At 48.3% G+C, this 19,763-nt stretch overlaps 1 protein-coding gene across 1 annotated transcript in view; it reads left to right on the top strand.

Annotated features, from left to right (window-relative positions):
- The window catches only part of EXD3 (exonuclease 3'-5' domain containing 3), a 287,857-nt gene that overhangs the window by 147,365 nt on the left and 120,729 nt on the right, over positions 1 to 19,763 (top strand). The window contains 5 exon segments of the mRNA XM_057419277.1: positions 167 to 377; positions 1,447 to 1,613; positions 3,851 to 4,021; positions 9,837 to 9,890; positions 12,008 to 12,139. Of these exon segments, the coding sequence (XP_057275260.1) occupies positions 167 to 377; positions 1,447 to 1,613; positions 3,851 to 4,021; positions 9,837 to 9,890; positions 12,008 to 12,139 (735 nt within the window).

Here is a 19,763-nt window from a genome sequence, read left to right as displayed (position 1 = left end):
CGTATATATCTAATGCCATCCCAGCCCTTGTCTGAGACAAGGGATTCAATATGCCAGGCAAGAGATAAAGATGATAGGGTTGCTGCATGGCCCCACCCACTGGAACAGGAGATGTTGTAGAAGTTGGTTTCTAACCAGGTGGTTTCTGTTTTTTCCTTCCCATCAGCTGCAGAAGCGCTCCATTGACTGGAAGAAGGGTGGCCAGGAGGTCGATGTCCTGTCCCTGGGGCAGAGCAATGAGGGGAGAGGAGTCAAGCAGCCAGAGAAAGGACTCAGCCTCTTGGTGCAATATGTGCTGGGGAAACCGCTAGATAAAACAGAGCAACTTTCTAACTGGGAGAAACGGCCTCTCCGGGAGGAGCAGATCCTCTATGCAGGTCTGGTCACTGAGCGTGGCAAGGTGCTGCAGATTGCCTGTTACAGGCTGGGTTGTTCTCTGTCACCGGGAAAATTGTTCAGTAGCAAATGAAGAAAGTGGCTTTGCAGATTAGCTCCTGCTCAGAGAAGCCAGCACGTGTTACGCTTGTCCTTTGCGGACATGGCTTTGGTGGTTGATGTTTAAACTGTCCAGTGATTCATTATTTCCCTTATAAAAGAATTCCTGTGCTTTGCAGATTTTGTCTGATGAAACATCACCTCAGTGGAAACTCCTCTCAGTAACTGAAAGGAAGAAAGTCCACTTCCTTCTGCCTCATTACACAGCCTTTCTGGGGAACAAGTGCTGTGTTCATTTGTCACAGTGAAGTGCTTGTTAGAGCAGTTAAAAATGGGTAGACATGGTGTCAGAAACTGCAGCACAGCCTTCGTACTGTGGAGGGACCAGTGGAGTTTATTGCTGATTACCCCAGGGCCACAAGGCTGGGTCTCAGTCTTTTCCTGAGGCATCAAAGGACAGTCTAGTGGAGTGAACCAGCCCTGTGTTCAGTTCAGCTGTCCTTGAAGCTGACACAGTTCCCACAAAAGTTAATCACCAGGACTCGTCAAACTGGCTTGGAGACTTAGACAGTTCCCGTTGCAAGGAACAGGAGCCGCATGGCAGCGCGTGTGGGCAGGGGATTGCAAACAGCTCGGTTATTACTTTGTCAGATATTGCATCTAAGGGGAAGTTACCTTCCCAGAGCTGGGATGCGGTAATAAACCGTGGGCAAGCCGCTGCTCAGGAACAATGGAGAGTAAAATGGCTTGGCTGAAGCTGTCTGAGGTGGTTGGAACAGGCACACTACAGTTTACATTGCCTTAGAGCCAGAGACAGCAGTGCCTTTTTGGGCTCCTCCACCTTGACTCTGTGGTGGTGTTAGGCTGTGATGCTCACTACATCAGTGAAGGAGTGCAGAGGATGACATTAGTTAAGTTGGAGCTTCACAGGTGGTTTGTGCTGCATGTACAAAGGTGAGGGGTGCTCCTTGCATCAGGAAAGATGCTGAGGTTCACATTCTTTATCTTCAGCTTCAGATGCCTACTGTTTGCTGGAGATCTATGAGAAACTCTGTAAGGATCCAGAGAGCTTTGGGCTGAGCTCAGACCTGACAGAGAGTCTGGTGGGAAAGGAGATCATAAAACCCAAGGCAAAGAAGCAGCTGAATAAACAAGAGGCACTGTCACCTTCTGGACAGGTTTGTAAACATCTTCAAAGAGCTGCATGTTGCTCAAGACCCCTGCAAATCATATGTTGCCTTGTCTCTCAGTCATGCCATTAGCTATGCATGGCATGCCTGTTTGCTGTCTGTTCTCAGGACTATTGCAGCAAAGCTCTTCCTTACCCCTCCCTGCACTGCCAAGATGTGCTTTCTCCTCTGCGTGCCTTGGTTCAGCTCTCCTGCAATTTCAGGGTCATTTGTCTTCTCAAAAGCTCAGTGCAGGTCTGTGTGGCAGAGTCCAGCTAACCTTGCTGGTAGAAATGTTCCTTCTATGTTTCCCCAGTGGTGTGGGTTTGAATTCTGTTCAAGTGCTGCATTCCTTACTTTTGTTTTTAACTGAGCTACACCTTGGTTTTCCTTTGGGAATGCCTCCTTTATTGTGCCTGCAAAGTTAAAACCAAGCTCCATCAAAAAAGCCTTTCTGTTGATGGCTTGTCTGTGTCTCCCCGCTCACCACCATGTACTCCATGCCTGGCTTCCCCTGCAATGTGTTTTGTGGCAGAGCTTTAAAACTCCACAGGTCATAACTTGGAGCTGGGTGACTGTTTAAATATCTTGGAATGTGACTGGTCCCTGTAGGGTTTTACTTTTAAAATGGTCCCATCTGGTTGCTTATGCATCTATGAAAACATCAGCAGAAAACCAGTGTAATTTATTACCTGAGAAGACTCTCTATGGCTGTGTATCCTTCTGGATAGTCCCAAATGCATGTTTAGCTCCTGAAGTCAATGGCACCTTCCATGGTTGGACTGAGAGGCTGTTGATTATAGCCACCTTTTCAGGGTCCTCCTTATCAAGTGTGTGTAAATGGACAGTATGCCATTAGTCTTAGGCAGTAAAACACAAAGCTGCCCGGTAGTTTGCTAAGTGCTCTGTTCATGGGAATGTTGTATGTTACAACAAATCTGACTGGCTGCTGCAGAGATGGGAAAAGTAAGTACTTCAGGCTTGAATTACCTTGTGAACTCACAGGTCATCTCTGTTCTGTACAGTCAGATTCACTAAGCAGGAGGTAACTGGTAAAACCTGGACTGGGACTCAAAGAGGCAGGTCCTTCTGACTCTGCATCCTGCACAGCTCCAAGCTCTTTCCCAGTGTTCCCTGCTCCACTGTCTGAAGTGAGGCTAATGACGCTTTTCTCCTTTATAAGCTTTTTGCTCTCTGCTGGCATGAAACATGAGAAAAAAAAAGCTACCTGGGCCATTGCTGGTCATTGAGTAAACATGCACTGACAGCCAGCTGCTGCTCCCTCCCATCTGCTACAACACAAGCAGCAGCACAGGGTTAGTGTCTTCCAGCTACCTTGGCATGGAATGGTCAGCTTGATCCCTTGTCACAGCACTCTGATGTCTCAGCTGCATCCACCAAGGTCCTTGCAGAAGTCTACCCAGTGCTGCAGAGCTTTGGATGTGCCAGCTTCTGGGAGGTGCAGCAGCACATTGGTAGAGCTCCTGCAGAGCCCATCTGCAATGCTGCAGGAACTCTCTGTTTTGAAAGACACAGTAGCCCTGCATAGATGGTGGCTGTGTCCTTCAGTCATTGCAGCTGATTCAAGTTCCTGGAGGCAAAAGCTGAACATTGGAGGTTCCTTAATGACTTCCCTTCTCCATGAATTTAGCTATTGTACTTCTGGGAGCCTCCCATCGACATATCCCACTGCAGGAACTCTCCCAGCAGCAGCCATTGGAAATAAAATAAACAGAATTCAGGCACTGCCCGTTTTTAATCTTCCGAAGGTAACAAAGCTGACGTGGTTGCTTTGTCTACCTGTTTGTCTGCCAGATCCCCTCCCCAGATCGTAACTTTGGCACATGCACATTAGTTGCAGTCTAATTCTATAGGGGAATAGGAGTCTTGAAGATGTGTTTCTGTGCACTGATGAAAATGAATGGCTGCGTAGGGCATAGAAGGCCAGGTTGGGATTTCTCCACTGGAAGGCTGCAGATCCTCGGGCTGTGTGGCTGGTGAATGAGGAGCGATTTCAGAATGCGCCCCATCATATGCTGCCTCCTGCCCAAGTGGTAGGTGAGCCGTGTAGAAGGGACATGAAGGAGGAAGGGGGAGTTTTGTAGATAGAGCATGGGGGGAAATTGTAATACAGGTGGAAGGGGGCAGTTGGATTTGCCATGGCAGGTGACTGTAGGGAAGCAACACACAAGTGTATGGAAGGCAGCCTTCTGTTGTGTTCCTTATGAATCTCTGCCTTACTGTAGCAATGCCGAGGATCCAGAACGGAGACCCTGCATCGCCCTGCTCCCATCTCTCCAAAGGAGTTCAGTGTGGTCTGTGATAACATGCTGCAAGGCCTCGGGCGCTATCTTCGCTGCCTTGGTGTGGACGTCCGGATGCTGGAGAATGGCGATGACCATAGGAAGGCTGCTGAGGTTAGTCATGTCCATAGGGTATGTTTATAACTCCCACATGCACTCCCTGAAGAAGGCCTGCTGCTCACTGTGTAACGGCACTGGTTACTCACCCAAGCCCAACAGGCAGCGGGGTGGCAGGACATGCCAGCACATTCCTCCTGTGCCATGTTGAGACCAGGTCCTCTGGCTCAGTCCAAGAAGCTGTGCCACATGGCAGCTAGTGTTATCTAGTCCCTGCAGCAGTCTGGGGCCTTGGTTCTCCATTTCCAGGAGAGAGGAAGTGAGCAGAGAGTGCCGCAATCTCAAACCTTACTTGTTTCTGTTTCTCTGGGAGTTTGTGGCTGCCCCATCCCTGGCAGTGTTCAAGGCCAGGTTGGACACAGGGGCTTGGAGCAAGCTGCTCTAGTGGAAGGTGTCCCTGCCCATGGCAGGGGCTGAAGCTGGATGAGCTTTAAGGTCCCTGCCAACCCAAACCAGTCTCTGACTCTATGAAATGGCCGTATAACCTCCTAGCTGGCTACCAACTTGTGAGATGATTCAAAGCTGATCAGCCGCAACTTGCAATGAAGTATCTGGGAAGCGAGAAGTCTCTAACATATATGGGGACAATGAACATTGATCTGGACTCACGTAGCAGCTTTGACCCCCTGCCTTTTGGGGGAGAGGCACATGCTGCTTCATTTCAGACATATTTCTACTGTGCCAGAACTGGAGATATCCAGCCCACACAGTGTGTTGCTGTCAAATGCGCACAGATCACCTGTGCACCCTGGTGCACAGGATGTTTCCTCTTCAGATGTCTGCTTGGCCTGGATCCTGGGCAGGCTCTGACTTCTGCAGAAATAATTAATATCTCATCTCTGCCAGACTTGCACAAGTCATTTAAACAAACTCGTTCCCAGTGCCTGCCCCCAGAGCCCCAGCTCCGCTTCTCATCCTGATACCTTATCGTGCCACGGACAGGATGTTTTGCATTGCTTTCTCTATGGTGACCGGACAAACATCCTTTCACTATCAAAAGCCTTTGGAGTGTTACTGTATTGCAGAGCCTTTGATCTCTGCTTGGACAATCAAAGATAAAAATAGACCCCTCCCACCCTGCTTTGTATCTGTCTCATTCTGATTTAGTAGGAGTTGAATGTTGACCACCCTGTGCCCAAAGGCTTGTAAATGTTATTGCAAAGGCCAGGAGAAAGGTTTGGATCCTTGTCACTGAATACAAGAGAGATGGTTTGGGTGTTCTCTCACCAGTCTCAAACTAGTGTCACCAGGAACACGTAGTTGTGTACAGTGTCCATTCAAAGTCATTTCACTCAGATGACATGTCAGTCATGTTACACATCTCCGTGTGCCAAGAACTCCTGAATCGCCTGGCATTTGCTTCTTCTTGTTCTCACTCCTGTTGCTTCTTAAAGTGACTTCAAGTGTTGGTAAGCAGGTGGGTCTTGTCCTGCACCAAACTTAAAAGCCTGAGACATGTGCAGGCTGTGCTGGGGCAGCTATGGGTTTGTTTGGTGTTTTCCTATAGACCCTTGGGGAGGGCTTAGGGTAGTGGCCAGGCTGGCCCAGGCCTGGCTCCCTGCTGTGGGGCATGAAGGGAGGCCTCTCTTGAATCCTGCACTCTGTGCATCCTGCTGGTCCTCACCAGGGGCTTCTGACTCCATCCCAAAGTAAAGAATGTCTCTATCTGGTAAAGAATGTGGAGATTTGATCTCCTTTGCAGCATCCTTCAGTGTGTGCAGGTGCCATCACTGAGGTAAACCACCCTTTGCATTTGCACTTGTCCATACAAACGACTTGTTATTTCCAATTAATACTTTTCTTACAAGGCCCTGTAGGGCCAGGCCAAGGGGAATGGCTTTAACCTGCCTGAGGGGAGACTGAGATGAGCTCTTAGTCAGAAGCTCTTCCCTGTGAGGGTACTGAGCCCCTGGCACAGTGCTCTGCCCTTGTGTTTCCAGCCACATCTTCCAGCTTATCTTCCGCACACTCTTCTTTGTAGTGATTTTTATACCTATCTTTTGGGCTCTTCTAGATGGGTAATTGGAAGGAGGTAGGAAAGTTTCAGTGGGTGGTGGTCTTTTCTCTGCAGGTTTGCAGAATGAGGTAGAGCAGAGGGATGCTTCTCATGCTAACTTTAAAGGGTCGTACACCAGCCTGAGGTGACTACAATAGATCTTGCAATGTTGTACTTCAGGAGTAGAGCAGAAGCTTCTAAGAAATTTTTGGTAGTCTTCTGGGGCACTTGTTTGTAAGAGTTGAGTTGTGGGTTAATTTGTTTTATTTTTTTAATGGACTGTGCTCTTGGTCTTCAAAATCATCTTCATGCCTAAGAATTATTTGCACACTAAGGCAAACCTGGTGTCTTTTGAAGTGTGATAATAACCAAAAGGCTGGTAGAACTGGCTTCCTGCAGCTCCCATGGTGTAGAAGGTTCCCTTGCAAGATTATACCAATGCCCCCAAAGCTCCAGGTGACCCACAGGTTGGAGAGGAGAGCCAGGTTTGGATGGTTCTCAGGAGCAATGGGCACCTGGATCTAAATTGCCTTGAACTGGTTTGGAGCCACGAGAAACAAAGGGGACTTCTAATACTGCAGTGAACAGAGCTTCATGTAGTGGGGGAATCTGATCTCTGATCTTGTCTCAGTTTTGAATGTATTTTTCCATGGTTTTGTTGTAAACACCATTCTTCAGGTTTGCCAGTCCTTTTACCTCCCTTTCAGCCTGTGAATTCACAGAGGACAGACGAAGAACTCTTCTGCCTTTAAGATCAAGACTTTGCTTTTGATGTTTGGTCAGCAAGAGGATATCCTTCATTGGAGACCTTGATACAAATGGAATTTACATTAAGAAACAAAACTGGGCTGATGGTTTTGGTGTGGTGCTTAAGGACACATTAGGAAATCATGCAATAACTTTGTACAATTGATGGGTTTTGGGAATGCTGAAAAGAAGTCTGCGGTACCAGTAGTACAGCAAGTGCACTGCAGGGCTGTTTGGAGTGTGTTTAGTTATTAAGCTCTTGGTTTGCTCTCTGTTTTTAAAGAGCCTGAGATAACAGGTAGATGCTCCAGGGTTGGATTGAGGTTTGTGGTCCATTTCTCTGGTTGATCCTCATCTGAGTGCTTTTCCAAAAGCAAATGCTTTCTGTCTGCTCCCTTTCTGTGTGAACTGGGACCTTGCTGGCCTGGGCTCAGGGTCACTGCACTACCTCTGCCACTGCAAGTGGGGACACAGCTTTTCCTGCACTGCTGCCCTGCAAAGGAAGCAGTTTGCCTCTTCGAGGACATGTGGCATTGCCCAACAGGAGCTATACATGGGCTTGGGCAAACTTGGGCTGCTGTTTCATGAAGGCTTCACTGACCTTCAGTCAGGATCCTTCAGGGTATCATGAATCATTCTGCTGCTGGTGCTGGTTTTGAAACATCGGGTCCCTCTCTGCCCTCTCTCATCAGTCGTTGTCCTTCCAGGTCTCTCTTGTAGTAATTCATTGGAGTTCATTCATCTCTGCAAGATGAAAGTTGGCTGAACAGACAGGCATGTTAAGGGCTAAGTAATAATACCAAGCTATTAGGGAGTGCTTTCTATCCAGAAGGTCTAAGCCTTTTCCAGAGGAAGTTATTATCTTTGTAATAGTTTGTGAAACTGAGGCCAATGCCCTCTCTGCAGCACTTGGCATGGAGCACAAGGCCCTGACACCCATCCCAACGCGCTACTTAGGGCGTTCTTGGCCTTTTACTTGCATCTCAGAGCACAGATCTCCTGGCTGGGCCCAGCACTGCCTCCCACTGCTTCTGTCAGAAAAAAAAGAAGGAATCGTACCCTTTTCTCCAGCACGTATCCTCCGTGGTTTCAGTCAGATGTGTGCTATCACATGGCTGCTCTGGCTCTGCAGGCTTCTCCCAGTCGTTGTTCCAGAGGCAGAAAAACACGCTGGAAGAGTTATTGCTTTTCTCCTTTTTATTTGATGTTCTTTGCCTGTCTCTGCAGAGCCATTTAGATAAGGGGATTTATCAAGCTTGAACTAATTAACCCTGGATGCAGGAAGTCAGAATGGAGTGTTCCAGCTGTGAAATCCTCAGACTTACCCTGAGGCACACATGGGTCTGGAGGAATTTCACATCTCTTTTCCCTTGTCAGCAAGTCACTGTGCTGAACTTTTGCTGGTGCCTTACTGGACTTAATGTGTCATGAGGGTGGTTTGTTGGCAGGGTGTTCAGTAACCCAGACTGTGTGTAGGAGGATTCATGCTGCACAGGGTGTCTCTGCTGCCACTTCAGGGTTCCTGGGCTTGGAGACTTTTTCCTTTATGGAGGGTGAGGGTTCATTTTGAGAGAAATCCAGTAATTTTGCCTGTAGGAAGATGCTTTAGAAGTTGTTGCCAATCACTTTCTCAGTGCAGAACTGGCAGCCAAAGAGTGACTTCACCAAAAAGGGAGGGAAGCAGCTACCTGAAAGGTCAACCTAGGAAACAAGTTGTAGAATCAATCAGGTTGGAAAAGACCTTTAAGATCATCAAGTCCAACCGTTCCCTCAGGACTGCCTGGCACAGGGAGTTTGTGCTTTGGAGCCTTCTCACCTTGTTTCATGTTGCCATAGATCCAGTGGCTCCCCATGACCCGGTTTAAGAACCTTGGTTTGTTTTCCCAGTGTTCTCTGGCTGAGCTGGTGGTGTCAGACTGTCTGGGAAATGGAGCAGGACTCTGCTCCCAGATGTGTCCTCCTGCCAGGGTTAAAGAACGATCCAGAGAGAGCATCTGAAATTCTGATCCACAAGAGAGACCTCCGTGACACACATCTGGAAACAGTGAAACATCCCAGGGCTTCCAACAGAATCCAAGCCAGAGAAGAGAAATAACCTCGTGCCTACCTTGAGGTGCCAATCTCTTGTCAGCACGAGCAGAGCTGAAGTACTGGTTCACATGGGAATCCTTCTATCACTATGGCCATGAAACTATTTCCCTCCTGGAGGAGGGGGTGAAGGGTGGGAGGGGGGATGTCATTCCATCATGCGAAGATCAGTCACACTTTCAACCTTGTGAAGAACTGCACTTCCAGATTTAGTATCTGCTTTTGGCACCAAACCATTTGAAAGTGTCTCTACTCCACTGCGAAGGTCAGAAGTGTGGGTGATGAGTCCCCTGATAATCCAGCACAGACTTTTCCCTTGAAGGCCAAGACCTCTGATAAAAGGGCAGGATTGCAAGTCAGGAGGTGAGAAACTGATGGAGATGTTCCTAGCAGCCTGAAAAGGGTGCCTCATTTCTGCATGTCTGCGTGGGGCTGCTGGAAGAGTAACACCATCTTATCTTTAAGGAGTGGAGTGAGCATCACTCTCTTAATGTCTGAGAAGTTTGTAGGCACATTTAATGGTACTTTTTTTTTTTTCTGGAATAACCTGGGGTTAGGTTAGTTTTGTCTTTTTCTCCTGTGCATTGCTGTGTGAGCAGAGCTGCTTTTTGGTTTGTGAACCACACTGGGGAAATAGAAATAGTCTGGGTTAAGGGGCGAAAAAAGGGATAGAAAAGATTTTGATAGGATTATTTCAGGGTGGATCAGTTCCCTGGGCCATCTGCAGTGCAGATGCACAAGTAGCTTGTTCCAGCACAAGGCAGGTATTGGCAAGGAGGAGACATGTAGTGAGTGATACCTTGAGCTCCTATTGCTGTCAAGAGCATGTTGTTGAACCAGACCCAGATACTCTTGGCCTGGTGTGTGCATCGAGAATGACTCGGTATCACCAGTTCATGTTCTTCTGCTTTGAAAGGAAAGCTTGAATCCAGTGGAACTTCAGCCCACATTCATTATTTGTTTTATTACTGTTTTTTCCAGATTGCCCGACAGGAAGGAAGAGTCATTTTAACCTCTGGACTCCCATATCAGACTGTAAGTGTTTCGAGCTTCTGGCATTTTTCTGGCATTGTATCATTGCATGGTCTGGGATGGGCGGTGTAGAGAAGAGGAAAAGTCAGATGTGAGTGTGACAGCTGGTTTGGCTTTTTCATGTTTTCTGTACTAAAAAATACATTAAGGGTCTTGAGAGGTTTGATGTTCCGAATGGCCAAAGCTCGGGGGGGAATATTTCTTGTGCTCAGTCTTGCCTCAGTGGGGAGAGTGGTTGCCCTCCACTGGGGCAGGGGTGGAAATCATGCCAAGCAATCCAGAACAAAGTGTTTCTGTTTGGCCTCACTGGCAGGTGAAAGGCAGCTCAATTCCCATGCTTTTTATCACAGAGATTCTTGTTTGCTGACTGGCTCCGCACTGACATAGTTTCAGTACTTAAAGACGTTTCTTCAGGCTTGGAAGGGAGGGAATGGAAGCACCAGGCATGGATCCGGATGGAAGCTGGAGAGGGTTTGTGTTCCTGTAAATACAAAAAAAGCCCCAAAGCAAAACCCACCCTTTCCCTCAGCAATAGATGTTCAGAGCCCTTCATGAGACACAGTTCAGACCCGACTGCTGGTGGGAGTATGTGGAACCCGTCAAGTCAGTGGTTGCAACATGATGATGCCTGCTGCAGCTCCTTTGCTCTTTCACTACCCAGAAATTCACTTGGAAGAGAGCAACTCTTCTGGGTTACACACGAGGTGTATCCCAGCTACTCAAGTAGCTTGTTGGAGTGTTTGTAGAATATAGGTTGCTAATTTCTTACATAATACCTGAGCATCAAAAACTCCCCCCATGGTGAGACACTGTGAGGCAAGTGCAGCCCTGCCATGCTACAGGTTCCTTAGCCAGGCTCGTTCCTTGAGCCTACAGTTGATGTAATAGGTAATTCAGCACCCAGCATAATCTTACTTGGCAAAGCCTTAACTTCAAAATACTGCATAGGGATTGCAGAAGGAAAACAACTGTTTCCCAGGGTACGATGCTTTCCTGGGGAATGTCTGCTTCCCTTTCTTCCTTTGCCTTTGTATGCCCTATGCAAGGACTGAATGGCTCTGTGGCTTCCTTTACTTGAGTGTAGCTGATCCCACCTCTCTGAGAGTGCTCATTCTGTTCATAAAGATGTGTCTGAAACTTCCCAATGCTTGTTCCCAAACACAAACTTCTCTGCTAAATGTGAAGCAAACATTGAGAAACTGCACATCAGTGGCTGCAAATTCATCAGTCATCAGTGAACTCCTGGTTGAAGTGGTAAAGCTGTCACTGGACATCATGTCCCTCAGGCCAGTCCAGAGGAGGCCACAGAGATGCTCCGGGGTTTGGAGCAGCTCTGCTCTGGAGCCAGGCTGAGAGAGCAGGGCTGGGGCAGCCTGGAGAAGAGAAGGCTCCTGAAGGGGAGACCTGAGAGCAGCTCCAGTGCCTGAAGGGGCTGCAGGAAAGCTGGAGAGGGGCTTGGGACAAGGGCCTGTAGGGCCAGGCCAAGGGGAATGGCTTTAACCTGCCAGAGGGGAGACTGAGATGAGCCCTTAGGCAGAAGCTCTTCCCTGTGAGGGTGCTGAGGCACTGGCACAGGGTGCCCAGAGAAGCTGTGGCTGCCCCATCCCTGGCAGTGTTCAAGGCCAGGTTGGACACAGGGGCTTGGAGCAAGCTGCTCTAGTGGAAGGGGTCCCTGCCCGTGGCAGGGGTTGGAACTGGATGAGCTTTAAGATCCCTTCCAGCCCAAACCATTCCATGATTCTACGATTACGCTTTTGCACACTGTGTGTGATCTGGCCAAGTTCCATGTGAAAGCTGTGTTTAAATTCAGTTTCCTCTTGCTACCCCTGTCAGCACCACACCACCACATCATAACTTGAAGGGGACTTGGGCAATCATGTTTCATATATATATAAAATACAGCAGTGCTTCGGTAGTCTCGGAGCTATTGCAGCAGTGGCTTAGTGTTATATTGCCAGTTGTGCTTGTTAGATCAACATTTAGACTGTAAACACATCCTAACTTTAATTATTTGTAATTAAAACCAAACCAATTGTCTTATAACCACCCCCCCTCCCCAGATCTCCATGTCTGGAGTGCATCATTTATTGTCTTTTTTGGTTTTGCCTTCTCTCTTGAAGCTGCAGTCCCAGGTAGCAGAAGGAAGGTGTTTCTCAGTGAACAGCTCAGAAAAGGCAAAAGAACAGGCCCTGCGGGTTCTGAAGCACTTCAATGTTCAAGTATCCCTCTCGGATATCTTCAGCCGCTGCCAGGTAGGACAAGGCTTGTTTGAGTTAAAGTTCATGCTTGTTCCATTCCTCAGCTTTTTGGGTCTTGCACTCAGTGTCTTCCACTTGGTTCCCAAGATTTCTGCTTGAACTTTGGCAACATCTTGCATTGCTGTGAGGAGTTCTGGGTGTTCTGGTGCCCCTCGGGAGCGGGGATGGGTATGTCAGGAGAGCAGAGGCACTCTGCTACGAGCTTCGCTGCTTTTCTGATTTTTGGTACTTGGCATGTGTTTTGGCAGAGTATCGTGGTCCTAGTCTCTTTGTTGCTGTGTTCCCTGTCTAGGACACATGCTGTTTTAATTATAAAGCATGTTTAATTATGGCCCTGTGATTCTGATAACACTTAATTACTTTAATAGGAGGATTTGGTTTTAGGACTGTAATTTTTTTGCAGAAGCTGCTAGGTTCATTCATGTCCATGCTGGTCGATGGCTCCAGATCGTGTTTGGCACTGGGTATCTCTGCATTGTTGTTAAGGAGAAATTTTAATAGCGTTAGCTCAAATCTCCATCTCGTCCAGTTTCACTCCTGTGTTTGTTACAGTAACACGCTGAAACTTATCCTTTCCAAAACTGTAATAGAGCCCAACTTGCAGCTTCAACATCTCTCATCTTATCAGTGCTTAAAGAGAGAAAAAGAAGAAACTGCAAATCTGGCTGGAAAAGGAGCTTTCTCTTAGGAATAAACAAGCGAGCTGAGCACTTGAGGGAAGCCTGGCTCAGTGCCTTGTGGTCGAGCTCACGGGGTCTTCTGGCCTGGTGGAACTGCACAAGTGGTGTAGGAATAGCAATGACTCCAGAGCAGACGCTCCACAGAGCATTTTCTAGACCTCTGTTCATATCTGGTGTCAGTCCTTGAAACTCCATCTGTAATTTATAGAGAGCATGAGAGTTGTCCACCTGTGTGGGGTGTCTGTAAGAGGAGGATGGTGTAGCACCATGCAGATTAGATCGGTGTATAGCGGGTTGGTCTTCCTTCAGGATAAATGTGTATATTCAGAGATAAGATACTCTGTTCAGTCTTGTAGCTTTATTGTGCCAAGAACAGATTGCAGTTGTTAGAAAGTGGCACGCTGGCTTCTTTGCTATTTTAAAGAAACCTTTAAGAAACGTCATGGATTCTCCGGGTCCCTGAGATCCTATAAAATAGCAGTGTCCTTCCTGATGGGTGCTGAAATACCACAGGAATCAGCACACACAGAAAAACATGCTGCAGAAAACTGCGTGATACCTGTAAGAAATGCAGATGACTGCAACACACGATAGAAAAGTGACCTCTTGCCCATGATCTGGAGCATGGAACTGTTTAACTGTATGGCTTTTTAGTCCATGCTGTCTTATTTTACAATATAAATAGAGTAATGAGTCTGGCTAGGAATATATACGAAGTGTTCCCTTACTTCCAGAAGAAATGCCTTCCCTGTAAATTGTGGTGGTGGAACAGCTGCGTGTTTTATACCATTAGCCATGGGAAGATACTACTATTTGTCAAACAGCTCTGGGTTCTGAATCCTGTATTTACCTACATTTGGTCTGTGGCATTTTGAACTGGTTTTGTCCAGATGTCCCCTACAGACTGTGCGAGTTTCACATTGCTGTTGCTCTCAAGGACAGTCCAAGCTCTCGAGCTGTGTGTGGTGCCCGGTGCTGTAGCTCCTGTTGTGTCTGTGTAGGGAGCAGTGGGCAGCAGGGTGCAAAAGATCTCAGTGCAAAACTGCAGAGGATTGACTGCCCTCGTCAAAACTGGCCAATTTCTGCTTTCAAGAGGGTGCTCTGGGGCCACTGTGGCCATCAGAGGCCTCAGCACTTCTTTTGTAAGCTCTCCCTGAAACATTGTCTGTAAACCCGGCTGGGAGCTGCTCCAGCCCCGCATCATCCTCATGGCCTCCTCTGGACTTGCTGCAGCAGCTCCATGTCTTCTGATGCTGAGGACACCGGCTCAGCAGAAGGAGGCCGGGTGATAGTGATCCATAACCTGGGCCATTCCCTCCTTCCTCACCCCTATGGAGCTCGGCCGGTGTCTGACCCTGGGGCCCAGCAGCCAGGGACAGCGATGCGGTGCTCACCAGGCGCTGGGCTGGGTTATCGGCGCGATCATCCCTTGTAGATAAGGGTTTTCTGTGTGTCACAGGAAGCAATGTGGCATCCTGCCTGACTCTCTCTGTCTCGTGGAGCAAGGGCTTGTTTTGTCTCTTGGGCTTCTACTCTGTAAATGATTTGAGTGAATATGTCAGCAAATATTGTTGCTGTAACAATTAATGCGTGTAGCGCAGAGCACATGGTAAAAATAGGTCCCAATACAATGTTGTACCCAAGATTGCTGTTAAATGTTTCCTCTGTCAGGTTCCTCAGCAGGGATGAACAGTCTCTCGATTGCTGATATAAAGAATGGCCTTGCTTTGTAACCCTGCCAAAATACTGCCTTTGTCTGTTAAAACAATGGCAAATACCAGTTATTTCTGTCTGACTCAGAGCATCAAGTGCACGGAGAGCTTCACCCGGGGCTTCTCAGCATTTCTGCTCTCAGAAATAGGCTTTGACGTGGTCGCTTGGTTAAAGGCCCCAGCAGTGGAGGCTGCTGCTGGCTGTGGCCTGCCAAGTGTGATCTTCTCTTTGCATGTGTCTCTCAAGTGCTGCGTTTAAGACTGGTGGCCATGGAGAAGTTACCGGTGCACAGAAGCTTTAGCTGGGTCTGGTGTTGCCTTCAGTGAGGAACATGTTAGAGGGGCTGAGTGAAAATAAGGTGAATTCTGTCTTTTGGTGACATGCAAGAGACCCCCCACCAAGAAGTGCTACATTTCATAGCCTTAAAATATTTGAAATGAACCCATTGCCTCTATTTGAAATGCAAATGTCTTTTGTCTGTCTCCTCTGCATGCATTTGAATGTCTAGTATACAGCTTTTCTTTCTTCTTTTCAGATATCCAAAAGTAGCTCCTTCAGAAAGAGGTGATGTGAAATACATGCTGGAGGGTGTCCTTACATGATAAATTCAGCACTTTGGTCCTTTACACTAGTCAGGAAGAGCTTTGTGGAGCTGTCAGGAGCTGCTGTAGGCAGCCCTAGGGCAGCCAGCAAAGTGGCTGGAATGAAAGATCAGTGATCTTTCAGCTGTTGGAAACTTGGAGGAAGTTCTGACACAGAACTTGCATTTAAGAAAGAACAAACCCCAGACCTGCTGAAAATGACCTACTGTATGGTATGTTGACAGTTACAGACACTGACATCCGATACCGGGGTTATTTTGTAGAGGGTTTGAAACTTAGGCTCCTCTCACAGGTCTGTCCATCTGAGCAGGAGCTTCTCTCCCAGCACTCTTGGTGCTGCTGCCACTCTTGCTCAGATGTGGTGTCTGAGAATGGGGCATGTTTGATGCCTGGGTATGGCCTGGTAGTGCAGGAGGAAGACTGGAGCTCCAGTCCAGTGTTGTAAGGAAACTCGAAATTAGGAACGCCATGGAGATGCTGCGAGGGCTGGAGCAGCTCTGCTCTGGAGCCAGGCTGAGAGAGCTGGGCTGGGGCAGCCTGGAGAAGAGAAGGCTCCTGAAGGGGAGACCTGAGAGCAGCTCCAGTGCCTGAAGGGGCTCCAGGAAAGCTGGAGAGGGGCTTGGGACAAGGGATGTAGGGACAGGCCAAGGGGAATGGCTTTAACCTGCCCGAGGGGAGACTGAGATGAGCTCTTAGGCAGAAGCTCTTCCCTGTGAGGGTGCTGAGGCGCTGGCACAGGGTGCCCAGAGAAGCTGTGGCTGCCCCATCCCTGGCAGTGTTCAAGGGCAGGTTGGACACAGGGGCTTGGAGCAAGCTGCTCTAGTGGAAGGTGTCCCTGCCTGTGGCAGGGGTTGGAGCTGGAGGAGCTTTAAGGTCCCTTCCAACCCAAACCAGTCTGGAATTCTATGCTGATTCTGTTTTGGCAGATATTACCTGAGTGACTGGCTTGGCTTTTTCCATCTGGCTTTTCCATGCAAGCACGGTCCATCTGAAGCCCATGTGACAGCACCACTGACCTGTCGCTGTGAGCGATGCCTCTCTGGACTGCTTTTTCTCGGGCAGCCCAAGGTACCCAGGACGTTTTCCTTCCCTTGGCTGGGGTCTGCTGTCTGGCCCAGCCGACTGCTTGTCACTGGGAAAACACTGAAGATAAGCTCAGGCAAGGGGCTGGCAGGGCTCAGCTGTGAGAAATGCTGCTCTGAGCGGCACAGGCAGGGTGAAGTTAGGCTTTGAGTACTGATAAACTGAGGAGATAAACAGTGCAAGTTGTTAGCTTTAAATCTGTGCATCACAAGTGTTAGTCCTGACGGGCTGAAGGGAAAGCCGTGTGTTCAGTGTTGTACAGGATGGCTGAGAAATTGCCCCTCTTCTAGAAGAACCTTGTCATTAAAGGTTGGGAACTCTGCAGTAGAATCCTTGCTGGTCTGGGGCTCTGCAGACAGCCTTGGAGCGTGCCTGCCTTCCACAAAGCTGGCTTGTGCTTTACTTGAAAGTGTAACTGCTGCTCAGCTCAGTTTTGAGCCCAGAGCTTTGCTCTTTGGCAGGGAGGCAGCAGGCTGGGAGACCTGGATCCCGCGGTGGGGCCATGCCACCTTCTTGCCTCTCTTTGGGCCTCTCCTTCCTTTCCCACCCTCTGTTTGACTTGACCCTTTAACCTTTCTGCTGTCTGGGGCAGGGACCCTGTTTGAACAATACCTAATGCAATGGGAGGCTGATCCCAGGTGAGGTTTCAAGGCTTTCCTGCAAGGAAGAATGCAGTTATATCCCCTGCAAAAATAAATGTGCAGGGAGGAAAGAACCATCCCAGACTCCAGCTGCAGTTTCTGCAGCTGAACAGCTCTGCATTTATTATGGGATTATCTCCAAATTCAAACAGGTTGTCTCTTCCACTTCACTGAATGCTCTGATCCTAAATAAGCAAATTACATCACCTATTCTGATGTCCTGTTTAACTTATGACCTCAGCCTGAGCGCCGCAGGATGTGAGAGATAGCTGCTTTATTTCATTGTCTGGAGATCTGGTATCTCTCCCCCCCTTCCCTGCTCTCTCAGTTTCAAAGGCCCAGCCTTTGCGAAAGGTGTTACCATGGGATTAGGAGGAGGGGGAGGAACAGAGGAAACCACCTTTGCTTTTTACACGAGGCGAGGTGCAGAAGTGTTCTAACAGTTGCTGCAAATGTTGCTGGGTTTGTGGTTGAGGTACCAAATTTCATCGCTGCAAAGCTCATCATGTGCAAGCCGAGTTACGCAGAGGGAGCCCAGTATGGAGCAATCCATTTAGCAGGGACAAAGCAAAAGGCCTTATGATTAGATGAAAAACCCTCTGCTTGGGGCACTTTGCAAGAACCTTTGAAGCCAGCCTGGGAACTCAGGCAATATTAGTCGATAATTAGTAATATAGATCCCTCAAGCTGTCATTTAGATTGAAAATGTGCATGTCTCTCATGAGCCTCTGTCACACCAATCTGATCAGCAGGCTTTTTTGTTCCTTTTATGTGGGTTGCTCTATCGGTCCAGATGATGATGAGAACTGCCAGACATCATCTTTCTCACTAACTTGTGAGCTGAGCAGCTATCTCCCTGCTCTCGCATGGCATGGAACTGGGACTGGGGCAGTTTTGTTTTGTGGTCACCTTTCCTGGCCTGAGCAACAGTCGTTTTATTCTTTTAAATGTCCTTCCCCACGCACAGTGGAAAACCAGTAGAATGTAAAGGCTGCGTATTTCAGGCCCAGCAGACAGCGAGGGGTTTGTCTCAGGAGTCACTTAGGACAAAGAGGATCTGCCACTGAAATGGGGCTGAGGTGATCATCAAAGAGTTTCTAAAATGTCAGTTCTTGAAGCCTGTGGCTCATTTTGAGATGCCTTCCACTGACGTAACATCTTGTCCCTATTTGCTTCCTCTCAGCCTTGAAATCTCTTTGGAAAGGGCTGTGTCACCGTCTAAATGAAGAATTAAGAAGGGTCATGTGCGCTGGATTTTGTCGACTTTGGAATGCTGCGAGGGAGAATACAGTTTTGAAACCTTCTGTGGTTTAATAAAAAGTTCATCCATAGGATGCAATTTGTCAGTGCCTACAGGTCAGGAAAACCTGTGATTAAGAGCATGTGTGGTTTCCCCAGATGTGTGAGTTAGCTGCTTACTCCTCACCAGCCCTTCACCCGAACGGGAAACTCAGCCCAGTGCCTGCCCACTCCGTAGGCTGTGATTTCTTGCTTCAGAGTGTGATTGTTCAACACAAAGGGTAAGGCCCTCTTAATCTTTTTGTTTATCCTGGGCTTGGCAATTTAGATGTAATCTGCAACTTGTGCTGCCAGACTCTGGCCAGGAAGCACAGCTGGTATTATTCTGCCTCTACAGACATTGTTGAGGGAGGGAATTGACCTCAAAAGGTGCTTGTCCCGGGACTGTCTGAATGTGAGCATTGAGTCGTGAATGCACCTAGCCCCTGCGCAGCAGCCGTTCATTCAGAGAGATGCAGCTCTCTTCAGTTGAGTGCCTCTACACCGGGGTCATTAAACAGCATCAGGGTTTGTGATAATTTGTCGTGGCAAATTGCACTCCTTTCGAGTCTCCAGTTGAGATTTGGATTTGCTGATCTCTGAGGCTCTATAAACCACAGTGAGAGCTGACTGTGAGTGGTCGCTGTTACGTGCAGGAACACAGGGGCACTGTAAAGCAGTGGGACTCCTCCCAGTTCCCAGATCCCAGTGTGAGCTGAGCGAGCCCCAGCTCATGGGTACAGGGCAGGAGGGTGGGCAGCACACTGACCATCCCGGCTCTGCCTCACAACACACGAGTGCAGGCAGCACCAATCCTGTCAGATTCTCAGCACCCCACTGCTGCCCAGGCAGAGCTCAGAGCCACCCAAAGAAAGGGCTCGCCTGGGCCTAATTCTCAGCAGCGAGCCTGGACAGTGCTGCCTGGTTCCCACAGACTGTACACTTCCCTGCCAAGATTTCAGTATCTTCAGAAATTCAGTGGAGCATGAAGGTCACAGCAAGGGAAGAATGACAGCCTGAGAGCTTTTTTTCCCCCTTTCACCAGCTCGGAGCAGACTGTTGTCTCTCTCCAGCATGTTGACTGTTTTCATAAGGTTAGCGTGAAGTTTATGTTTTACACAGACCAGTGGAAGTCAGATATGGGAATGCAGCCCATCAGCTGTGTTTCTTCAAGGAAGACGGTCTCATGTTGCAGACTTTCTTTCTCAGTGTCTGAGGAAGCTTGATTTTCACTGAAGTTTCCTTTACAGATCTTTGTCTTTAGGTTCATTTTGTGGACATGTGTGAGAGACTGGACCCGAGCTTTTGGTCGCTCTGTGTATTCCCTTATTGTCACTTGCAAAGCCATGGGCGGTTGTTAAACGTGGAGGTGGGGGAAGCTGTTCATTTTGCACGGTGTTATGTGTTACACTGCTCAAAATGGTGATGCCAAATCAGCCATTAGAGGTCAAACCTCAGCTGACAGCAAATGTTTTTCTTTTGAGGAAGTCATCCCTATTCCTGGGAACCAGTTTTGTTCCCCTGTGCTAAGTGCAGGAAAGGTATGAATGTGTGTTTTTTCCTGGAGGGCAACACGAGCTGGAAAAACGCTGGTTTTAGCCAGTGGAAACAGCACAAGCAA

The sequence above is a fragment of the Pezoporus wallicus genome, unplaced genomic scaffold, assembly GCF_028554395.1.
Source record: "Pezoporus wallicus isolate ANWC-B61680 ecotype Strahan unplaced genomic scaffold, APGP_CSIRO_Pwel_v1 contig_10790, whole genome shotgun sequence".
Taxonomy (NCBI): Eukaryota; Metazoa; Chordata; class Aves; order Psittaciformes; family Psittacidae; genus Pezoporus; species Pezoporus wallicus.
This window is presented reverse-complemented; position numbering and strand designations above follow the sequence as displayed.